Source organism: Sinocyclocheilus grahami, unplaced genomic scaffold (genome assembly GCF_001515645.1).
Source record: "Sinocyclocheilus grahami isolate Dianchi unplaced genomic scaffold, SAMN03320097.WGS_v1.1 scaffold77.1, whole genome shotgun sequence".
NCBI lineage: Eukaryota > Metazoa > Chordata > Actinopteri > Cypriniformes > Cyprinidae > Sinocyclocheilus > Sinocyclocheilus grahami.
Window position 1 is genome coordinate 1090206 of NW_015505256.1, and position 12096 is coordinate 1102301.

Below are 12096 nucleotides of genomic sequence, written 5' to 3' on the forward strand. Positions count from 1 at the left end.
TGGGAACGTGGGAAAGAAACAGAAGACATTTTCCTTAATAGAAGTCAGTGTACCATCAGAATCATTTTGAAACTAATATCTCAAGGTTTATATGTATATTTAAAAAATGTAGCCTATAAATGTTCAAAAAGGTTTTATTTTTGGTTCCCCAAAGAACATTTAGGAGAGCAGTTCTTAAAAGAACCATATTTTCTTACTGTGAAACCTATTTTAATAGTCTAAATAACTTTTTTCTGCTATGAAGAAGCTTCTGTAGAATTGAAAGGTTCCTTGGATGTGAAACATTCTTCATGAAACCAAAGATTCAAAAAAACTATTTTTAAGAGTGTACACAGGTAAAGACTTGCTTGCAGTGGCCAACAGGAGGACATTTCCTCACATGGTTCTCAGCAGGGCCAGAAAACCTTCCATATACACAGAACGTGTATCTGAGGAGGTGCAGATCCTGTTAGGTCCCGGAAGGTGAGTCTTATCAGCTCCTGGTTTCAGGCCGTGTGTTGAGCCAGGCCTTGAAACCTCGCCGGGAACCATTGTGCATCTGACCCAGCTATATGACTGATAGCCTTCCCTGTCGAGGTCAAAATTGGAAGAAAAGGAACATCTGTTCAATTTGTAGACAGGCGTACACATATCTGTGTTTTGCTACAATGAAAGTCATGCAAGTAAATGTATTCGGCCCTCAATAAATAGGGTGTGACTAGTTCTGTTTGTACAGAACTATAATGGATTAGCCATATATTGAGTAATGACACTTTAATCACGCTTAACAGCACTTATACATCATACTTTCATTCATATTGACATACAGGGCCATAACCACCATAGACATTGAGAAGGACACTTCATCTCAGCGTTCAGATTAGTTCAGATTTGGTTGATTCTTAAATTGATTGTAATTTCTTCAGTGTTTATGTCCCAAGGGTTAAATTTTTGAAACTTTTTGTTTAATGAAGATCACTTTTACAATATCTATGAAATGTCTTAGTCATTCAGATGTGCTTAATGTGTAGTTTTTAGTGCTTTACTATTGTCACAAACCCAAACACTTCATCTTAAACTATAAAAAAACATTATATGATTTATTATATGTATACATATTTGCACACATTTCGACAAATGTCTCACAGTTGCTATTCAAACAACCAACAATTTTGTCCCAATAACATTTTTTCAGAAGTTAGTGTAGTTGGTTACCAAATAATATCCTCTGTGGTTGAGAATCTGAAACTAGAGGCGAAAAATCAAGGTAAATATCACCTATGAATATGCTATTCTGCATAACTATCAACTGTTTAGGATATATGGTATAGCTATGAAATTACCAAAACAATGAGTTACCAGTTTTATTTCTAAAATGTTTCAAATGTCACTTCACCCTGGACTGCTATTTAAAGAAAATGGAAATGTTTCATTATTTTATCAGCCAACAAATTAAACTAAAGTGATTTATATTCCCCTTACTTGAAATAAAATAAAATAAAATATAAACTTTTAAACTTTTAAATTGATGTAACTATATAAGGTTAAAATATATTGATATTTAAACTTAAAAATGAAATAAAAAAATAATAATAGTAATAATGTAAAATAATAAGTAGTGTCTGATAAAATGACATGTTAAAACAGCCATAGGGACAAATGTGGCCATAGAAACTATTACGTTTGTTGCCCCAATCCTGACTGTGTGGTTACATTCTTGCTGAGATATGATGAATTTTGGAGCTGTCAAATGAAATATGTGTTGTTGGACATTTTAGCCCATTTCTCCAACTACAGCGTATCTCTTACCAACATGTCCCTCATAACATGCCCACTCTGAATCTTTAAGAGGTGTCTCCTACTGCATTTTTTTTCTCCCCTGTTTCTTCCTTCTCTCTTTTCTTAAAGAGTGACTCATGATATTTAACCTACTTACTGAGCTCCACCTATAGCTGCTCTCTTTTGAACGTCTCGGGTCCGCAAACTCAGAATGCAGAGAAGGGAAAACATGGTGGTCTTCAAGTCAAGTCCATCAAACAGAATTGATGAAACTGGCAACAGAAAACAAAATAACCAACATGGAGTTTTGAAATGGCCCTCACTCAGCGAAGTGCGCTGACCCACAGCAGGGAGGCTAATGTAACACGTGAACAACACGAGAAGGTCCTGCACTGGAATGTCGCTCTGTATACATGTTTGGTATGAGTTGCCGACTTTCCGTCACGGTCCATGCATGTTTTTGAAGTCAAGAAGACTGCTCAAATTCTACCTTTTGAACACTGTTTTGTGTATATTTGCAGAGTTCATCAGAATGAAGCTGATCATTATGCAACGTTGAATGCGCTCATTCAGCATTTCAGGTGTTTGTTGATGTTATTGCAAACTTATAATGTTCCAATGTTTTCATATTTGTTGAGGCGGGTCTCTAATGAATGCTCTTTGATATGGTATTAGCTGACAGAAGCTGCAAACGATTCCCCAGGAGGCACTTGTGTCATGTGCTTCTGTGGCCTCCACTCTTCTCTCAGCCTCCTTCTGTTTATCCCCAGGCCAACAAACCTTGTGCTGGAAGCTTCAAATCCCATAATTACAAAGCTGACAGTTAACACACAGGTAAGCTACCCTTACTGACGGGCAAATAATGCAAACATCTTCTGATGGAGATGGAGGCCATGCTGCAGGTGTAGAAGTTACTCCTCCATATCTCCTGGGGGTTGTGAGGGCATGAGATCATCCCAACACAAAACCGCAGAGGTATAGGTTTGGTAGAGTGATCCACAGAATAACTATTTTTGGTTCCCCGAAGAACCATTCAGTTAACAGTTCTTAAAAGACCTTTTTTTTCTTGGTGCGAAGAACATTTTATTAATTAAAAAAAAAACCTTTGCACTATGATGAAGCTTTTGTCAAGCGGAACGTTTCCATGGATGTTAAAGTTTTTCATGGAACCATAGATGCCAATAAAGTGCCTTTATTTTTAAGAGTGGATTCTTTATATGTTCTTTAAACTAGAAAAACAAAAGATATTCTATGGTATTATTGTGAAAACACCCTTTTGTAACCTTTATTTTTAAGAGAAGCCGAGAAATACTTTCCACATGAATTAATAAAAATGTTAGGATTTTGCAGGTTAATAAATAATTTGCTCACTTTCTCACACAGAGCAATCACAGTACTTGAAATACAGGTCTGGGTTGTGCAGGTGATTTGAGGCTGATAAGTTATCTGATGGTGCTGCCACTCTAAGAGGGAGATGCCAGTTTCGTATCTTTTTCAGGTTCATATTTTTCACTAATAGCAGGTCAAGAGAAGTAAAAGTATGATCTCTTAAGCTGACAAAACATTACATTTTTAGGATACACCATACAGGCTGCCTGGAGTGGCTTTCCAACAGTATCCTGACAATTGAAATATATCCTTTAACAGCACATGATCAAAAACCAAAGATGAACCTTCTTTAACTTGTTTTTTTTTTAAGTTTGAAGTTTATGATCGAATTTTAGCTAACTCTAAAGAAGTATTATTATGAAAGAAACAACGGAAAAGTAGTAAGATAATGAACAGGAGATCACATGTTGTCTGGGCATACATTTTTAGAGACCTTCATGATATAAATACCACTAACAGAACAGCTCATGTTTCCCTTGTCCCTCTTGGGCCTTGAATTATGATTCCATTAGAGCAGATCACAAGGGTTAAGGTGTGGGACAGTATCAAAAGCTTAGACCACCACCTTGTGGCTTCACAGGGACATGACATATGAAACATATTTTTATTATTATTTTTTTCTTCTTCTCAAATATTAAGGTTTAGCTTTTGCTAAAGGTCAGTTTTGTAAAAAACAGTGTACAAAGAGACTGTATTTTGTGCTGTTCTTGTTGTCTGGATACACAAATAGCATTTTACATAACGTATAATAATATATATATATATATATATATAATAAATAAAAAAAACTGTGTGCGTTATAGTTTTATTATTAATTAATTAATTTAGTTTTGTGAAGTCTGTCCAAAACAGGTGCTCTATTTCCTCGACTAAATTTGCTATGAGTAATCTTTTAACTTACCACATATATAAAAACTGATCGTGTTGTCATTTCATAGCAATATCAAATTCAACAGTGTTTATGGTTGATATGGTGGAAGGTGGAAGTACAGAGTACTATAATCATTAAATTGAACAAAGCAGGATATTATGAAACTCTTGTTTTCATCAAAGCACATAACGCCCATAAATTACACAACTTAAATATGATCCAGATAACTGTGTGGGTGTGAATGAAAACAACGCTGCCCATTGAAGCAAACGTAGCCCGCCCTCTCTACTTTCTCATTGGTCGCTCTTACAAATTCGAGTTGCCATTGGTCCCCGCAGTGCTGTCGGGCGCGTTCTTTGATGACGCGGCTTGACCTTCTTGTTCTAAAAGATGATTGGGTAATCTTCGAGTCGCACATATACTTCTGGGTTTCTATTGGTTAGTTTAGACACGCCTGTCCTCCATTGCTCAAATCTCACATCTGAAGGTTAAAGTCTGTCTCTCTCTCCATCACACCGCGCTTCAGTCCAGCGGTACTCGCGTATCTCTCTCCCTCTTCTTGCTCATAATTTGTAGAAATATTAACACAATATCATGTCGATATTTGGTGAGGTCCCGCTGGCTGCTCCTGTCGCAGTGTTTAAACTGACAGCAGATTTCCGTGAAGACCAGAATCCCAGCAAGGTGAATCTGGGAGTCGGAGGTGAGAGATGGGCTTCATATAATAAACACACGCATTTACATATCAAAATATACGAATATGAATGTCAGTGTTTGTCAGTTCATGCATGCTTTGGCCATGCACACACAGTTATCTTTCTATGACAACAGTAGGCCTCATATCAATAATAAGAATCTGCTCTGCTTTACTGCAGCGCAGTGCATTTAAAAATGTCTATTTTATAAATTAGAGTCAAGTAAGGCCTGTTTCGGGTTATTTATTGTAGTGGTGGCCACGGCACCAGATTAGAGATCAGCAGTTAGTTTTCTGAAATCCAATAATATCATCAGCAGTGTTGGGGAACGTTACTTTTTAAAAGTACTGCGTTACTCCATAAAAAAAAAAAAGTAACTAGTTGCGTTACTTTTTATGGCAAGTAATGCGTTACGTTACTTTCGCGTTACTTTTTAAATCTGGACAGGGCTTGCTTGTTTGTTTTTAAAATAAAAAAGTTCTATTTTTGGCAAATATAAAATCCTTTTCACACCAAAAGTGAAATGAATAAGCCTCAGGCTGAAGGAAATGTAAATTTACGTCCGTACAGTAGAATGCAGAAGAAGACATTTCAACACACTTCAGCAATAAACAAAGACATAAATGTTTGTCTAGAGTAATTTGTGCTTATTAGTACGGTTAAACTGGATCATCGAAGGTCAGAAGCAAAGACATTGGTTAATAGAATGGGATTAAACACATAAAGGATATTTGTGTTGTTAAACATTTAATTATTGTAGGTTTGCGTCATATTCTGAGTTGCATTATTTTGATTCATTTTGAGGAATACTGAATCTGTGTGTTTTTTTTTTTTTGTGAGTGAGATGAATTAATGCATATTCATATTTATTTTAGAACTGCAGTAACATCTGATTTCTCTCAACATGGGGACAGGAGAGCTGTCGATCAATAAATTGGAGGGAAAAAAGTAACTTGCGTTACTTATTTGAAAAAGTAACTCATATATTCTCATGTAAATTAAAAAGTAATGCGTTACTGTACTAGTTACTTGAAAAAAGTAATCTGATTGCGTAACTTGCGTTACTTGTAATATATTACCCCCAACACTGATCATCAGTAACATGAGATAATTCATATATGATTTGAAATGAAACTATTGCATACTACTGCACGTATATCGCTTTAGACTATATGCAGATCATGCACACATATTGAATTAAGTTTTTTGTATTGTAAATATGTGTGTCTATTTAATCACAAAGTCTTTTGATCTTGAAGCTTACATTCTTGCAATTGGTTTTGTAGGCTAATATAGACTCGGTCTGAGTCTAAAGAACATTTGAACTCTTTTAATCATGTTTAAAATGCATTGACTGACAATGTTAACAAATCATATTATATCTGACCTTTTTCAAAGGAGCTCTGCACACTTTTGAGGTCCATCCTGGGATGCTTTTAAACAGTATTTAAAGAGTTCACATGTATGCTTCTTTAAATACGCTAAAATATAGACAATGTATAATAAAGAATGAAGTTATGTGTTCAAACGTTTAACTTGTGTTGTATCACATTAAACTGTACAGTTATCTGACATTAAACTAAAGGCATGGCATTTAGCTCCAGAGGCATTTAGGGTTTCTAAATATATTGAAGGATAAAGTTACTCTTCCGGCATTGGTCGTTTCTATTGGAGACCAGGCCCCTTGTGCAGTGCTGTTAGCTGGGGTTGAGTAGATTGTGTTATGTCAACAGTATTATTGTGCAGAAGCAGTCGTCATGTGTCATCTGCTGTGTAGTTATTCCTGATTCCGTTTAGAGAGCTTGACCTCGGAGGATTATCTTTATCTTCCATGATTCCAGAGGTTCTGAGACACGAGCAAAAGCTGAAAGTCACATCTCTAAATTTCCCTGAGTCCTGATTGTGTGTGGACTGGTTTTGAACACCTCCCCCTGGCCTGTGGTCTTTCTTCCGATTGAAATTATTATCCGTCTTGAACAACCCAGAACACTGATTTCATATGCTTTCTAAAGACATCTACAGTCTCTAACTACAGCTTGTCATACTTCTGCAGAAGGTGACTACAATATGCTATACTTTTTTAAAAGGCTTATAATTATACTAAACCAGATATGTTTCACCATTAATTGCTCATTGATCTAATATTTGATGCATTCAGACATGCAGATTTATTAAAGTCATTGCTCTGCTTCAAAATCTTTTGATTCCACAACTTTACCAGTTTATGTACAGGACAGAATTTATTTGGATACATTTTGTTCTGTATTTGCGTAGAATTTTTCATTCAAGTATTGCATCAGGACATGAGCAGTATACGTTAGTGTCGAATAAGCTAATTTTGCTCTTGGGTAAAAGTTCACCGATAAATCCTGATCATAGACAGCCCTGATAAAAAGGAACAATTACACATAAGAGATATTGAGTAGATAGGAATTCAGGATGCTGTAATGTACACTATTTAAAAGTTTGGGGTCTGACTCTGTTATTGTCTTTTTGCATTACTGACAAACTATTTTCCTGTTTAACACTGTAAAGCTGCTTTGACAACTATTGTTGTATAAAGCGCTATACAAATAAAGGTGACTTGACTTGTAAGATTTTTTTAAATGTTTTTGAAAGACGTCTGTCATGTTCATCAATGCTGCATTTATTTTAATTAAAGATGTAGTAAAAACAGTTTGTGAAACATTGCAATTTGAAATAACTTTTTAGTATGTTAAAATGCTTTTTGTTTCCGTAACGGCAAAGCTGAATTTTCAGCAGCCATTACTCCAGTCTTCAGTGTCACATGATGTTTTTGGCAATTTTTTGATGAATAGAAAATTCAAACCTTTTGAGCGGTAGTGTACAAATCAGAGTTTTGCCTTTGTATTTTGAAGTAGTATGGTTGAAAGGTTCTTCCTCTTCCTCTCCTTAGCGTACAGGACAGATGAAGGTCAGCCCTGGGTTCTCCCCGTGGTGAGAAAAGTGGAGAAGATGATCGCTGATGACCATAGTTTGAACCACGAGTACCTGCCCATTCTAGGCCTGCCAGAGTTTCGCTCCAGTGCATCTCAGATCGCTCTGGGTGAAGACAGTCCTGCCATCAAGGACAATCGGGTCAGATGAGATGCTTAAAATCCTGTTTTGATCACCTATATCAGGGATCCTCAAATCTGGCCCACGAGATCCACTTTCGTGCAGAGTTTAGCTCTAACCCTAATCAAACACACCTGAGCATGCTAATCAATGTCTTCAGGATCATTAAAAAGTCACAGGTAGGTGAGTTTGATTAGGGTTGGAGCTAAACTCTGCAGTGCAAGATTTGAGGAACCCTGATCTATATCAATAACAGTTTTTTATTTATTTTTTATTTATTAAAAAAATAAAATGTTATTGATAATTTATTCCTGTGATGCAAAGCTGAATTTTCAGCATCATTACTCCTGTCTTCAGTGTCACATTATCCTTCAGAAATCATTCCATTTTCAGATTTGGCAAAAAGTTTATTTTAGACCTTGTTACACATTTAGAACTGGCATCATTCTAATGTAGAGGTTTTTGTTGTTGTTGTTTTTTTGTATTGCAGGTAGGAGCTGTGCAGTGTTTAGGTGGCACTGGTGCTCTGAAGATCGGAGCCGAGTTTCTTCGCCGTTGGTACAATGGAACCGACAACACAAAAACTCCAATTTATGTGTCTGCGCCAACATGGGGTGAGCATAAGATCTAATTACACAAGGAAAATACTGTAAAAAAAAAAATTTCATTCTAATATTTCATTGACTACAGTATAAAATATATGTTAAAGTTTTGCCTCAAAAGAGCTTAACTATTTTCATGCTGACCTTAAGTTCAATAATTAACTTTATATATATATATATATATATATTGTTGGGTCAAATGCTAAAAGTGTTCAGTTCAGTTTGTGGTCTTTCATTCTAGAGAACCACAATGCTGTTTTCTCTAACGCTGGATTTGAGGACATCCGTCCATACAAATATTGGGATGCAGGGAAGCGTGGACTCGATCTGGAAGGTTTTCTGAGTGACCTGGAGGTTAGTAGCGATTTCGAAATTCCATTTTCTTTAATGAAACGAGCTCTTCATAGTTACTTATTTATCAGTAATTGATAAATGTTATCTAAAAACCTTTGATTGTGTGCAAAAAGAAGTGTTGAGCTTGACAGATTTTTTTTTCTGCTGGGCTCAATCAGGGCATTAAAAAAAATCTAGTTTGATTTTTGGCCCTTCGTATTAAAAGTTTGAACACCTCTGCTAGATACAGTCCATTTGACACTATATCTTTCCTGTCAGAGTGCACCTGATCACTCCATCTTTGTGCTGCATGCCTGCGCTCACAACCCCACCGGCACAGATCCCACCCAGGACCAGTGGAAGCAGATCTCTGATGTCATGAAGGTGAGACCATCACAACAACCCCACATCATCTGACTAAGATTAGAACATTGAAGCCCTTGATACAAAAATGGATCCTAATTGCATGTTATAAGACATTTAAGCACAATGTGCAATTACAACCTACTGTTGTCTAAATTTAAACTCTTTGCAGTTTTATAAATAGTGAGTTAACTATTGCATAATAATTATCTAAAGCCAACATATATCAAAATTGTAATAGAGTTATACAGGGCACAGAATGTTACTGAAAAGTTAATCAGTGGAGCTGTAATTCCCTAAAATGCATTTTTGTATGGCAGAGATGTTGTTATCTGGTTTTTTTCTTCTCTCAACTCTCTCTTCAGCGAAAGAGTCTGTTTGCCTTCTTTGATTCAGCCTATCAGGGTTTCGCCTCAGGAAATTTAGATAAGGACGCCTGGGCTGTCCGCTACTTTGTGTCACAGGGTTTTGAATTGTTCTGTGCCCAGTCGTTCTCAAAGAACTTCGGTCTGTACAGTAAGTGGTTCCAGTGGAGTTTATGTTAGTTGTTAGAGATTACATTTTAATGCCTTGTACTATGTCCTTGTTCAGAACCATTTGATTGTAAAGAATAATCTGACTCCACAGATGAGAGAGTGGGGAACCTGACTGTTGTAGCCAAAGACCAAGACAATTTGAACCGTGTACTGTCTCAAATGGAGAAGATCGTTCGCATCACCTGGTCCAACCCTCCATCCCAGGGTGCACGTCTGGTTGCCATCACACTCAACACCCCTGAACTCTTTGCTGAATGGTAAATGCAGTTAAAATTAATCTAATTTTATGATTTTGGTTCAACAACAAAACATTAATACATTTAATATTGTGTCTCAATCTCAATTTCATCACTGTGATGTAAAAAATCTATTACATATTAAATTGTAAACTACAGTATTTATAGGATTATGTGTACTGCCCTTAATTTATGATGATTTAAAAAGATGATACATTTATACACACACACACACACACACATATATATATATATATATATATATCTTGTTTTGTGGAGAAAAAAAAACTGTGCAAAAGAAAACAAATGTGGGATGAAATGTGACCTGCATGTGTTCTTAACATATTTTGTGAGATTCACCAGTGTATATGTATGTTTTAAAGGGGTCATATGATGCGATTTCAAGTTTTCCTTTCTCTTTGGAGTGTTACAAGCTGATTGTGCATAGATAAGATCCCTGAAGTTGCAAAGACTAAAGTCTCAAAACCAAAGAGATGTTATTTATCAAAGTTAAGACTCTGCCACGCCCCCCTAAAACAGCTCGTTCTAACACGACCTTCTGAATCAGTGACTGTAAGTATGTTTTGTTATTAGTTTGAGTATTTTTTGCTGACTGTTCAAATGCGGGGTGTTGCGCATCGTGTGTGTGTGTGTGTGTGTGTGTGTGTGTATGTGTGTGTGTGTGTGTGTGTGTGTGTGTGTGTGCGTGCGCGCGCGCGAGAGAGTGAGAGAGAGAGACAGCTCACATCAAAGTGGAGTCAGCTGTCTTAACCGTGGCTTGTGTACTGCAAACACATACCAGCTTCATCACTGTGTCTGTCACGGGACTCTGTTCCCCTTTCGGGCTCTGTCTTTACATTTATTTTGAAAGATGAAGCTCGCGATTATGGTAAGGGGCGTTACATTTCCGACGAGTGCTTGCGGTATTTGGCCAATCACAATGCACTGGGTCAGCTGGCCAATCAGAGCAGACTGCGCTTGTCGGAAGGAGGGACTTTGTAGAAAACGAAGCGTTTGAGAGAGGCGGGGCATAGAGGACCTACAATAATGTACAGTATATGAAAAATAATGTGTTTTTTGAACATTAAAGCATGTCAACATATTCTGTTACACCAAATACACAAAATAATGATCTTTAAAAAAGCATCATATGACCCCTTTAAGGGATATTCATAGTCTGGCATTTTTCCATCTTTCTACAGGAAGGACAATGTGAAGACCATGGCAGACAGAGTCCTGCTCATGCGTGCTCAGCTGAAGGAAAAACTCAAAGCACTCGGAACTCCAGGAACCTGGGAGCACATCACTGAGCAGATCGGCATGTTCAGCTTCACCGGACTCAACCGTAAGCATCTCCTTCTAGCGCTTTCACACTTCATTCATCCATGTGTCTCACCACTGGAAACATCTGTTCTAACACGGCAGTCAGTCATGCTTTATCTACTGTTCCTTACACTTTACTGCAGCTGGAGATAAATAGTTGCTGTGGTTTCAAATCTTTATTTAAAGCCTTTTAGGTTATAGGCTTTAAAAGCGATAGTAATAGTTAATGCTAGTACTTAGAAAATAGTTCAAAGTACTGAGAAGATAGCTAGAATGTAAGAAATGTGAAAATAGAAGTTAAAACTGAGAAAATAGTTAAAAAATAGTACTGAGAAAATGGTTAAAAGCTAGTACTGTGGAAATAGTTAAAAGCCAGTACTAGGAAAAATCAATTTGTTTGCAGTTGCCACTATTTGATATTTTGTTAATTGATAGTTTGATATTTTGTTAATTAATGCAGTGTATGTGTTTCAAATTCACATAAAATGTCACACAACCATTTGAAAATGTTGTTTTCTGTTTTACAGCTAAGCAGGTTGAGTACCTGGTGAAAGAGAAGCACATTTATCTAATGGCGAGCGGGCGCATCAACATGTGTGGCCTCACCACCAAGAACATCGACTATGTGGCCGAGTCCATTCATGAGGCTGTCACTACAGTCTAATAAGCACCTTTACCACACTTCCTGTTTGTGTGTGTGTGTCCACAGGAACATAGACACGCACAGACACACACACTGATACACCCCTTCACTCACCAGCTTTCCTGGTCTAATTTAGTCATCAGCATTTCAACATTCTGTTTTAACTTGTATGTGATTTGTTAACTGCACACAGAGAATGACTGGCACTGCTAGAATTTACTCTGTTGTCTATTCATATTATATGCTTGTCGATTTTAAACTTACTGTGA

The 12096-nt window shown here is 36.8% G+C and overlaps 1 protein-coding gene across 1 annotated transcript; it reads left to right on the forward strand.

Annotated features, from left to right (window-relative positions):
- The first annotated feature begins 4486 nt into the window (after positions 1 to 4486).
- LOC107586067 (aspartate aminotransferase, cytoplasmic-like) lies at positions 4487 to 12005 on the forward strand. Its single transcript, XM_016273284.1, has 9 exons — positions 4487 to 4721; positions 7631 to 7812; positions 8282 to 8405; positions 8635 to 8747; positions 9006 to 9110; positions 9455 to 9605; positions 9717 to 9882; positions 11064 to 11206; positions 11712 to 12005. Exons 1-9 carry the CDS (start codon positions 4613 to 4615, stop codon positions 11846 to 11848), a joined length of 1230 nt encoding a protein of 409 aa, XP_016128770.1. The 5' UTR covers positions 4487 to 4612; the 3' UTR covers positions 11849 to 12005.
- The last annotated feature ends 91 nt before the right edge of the window (positions 12006 to 12096 follow it).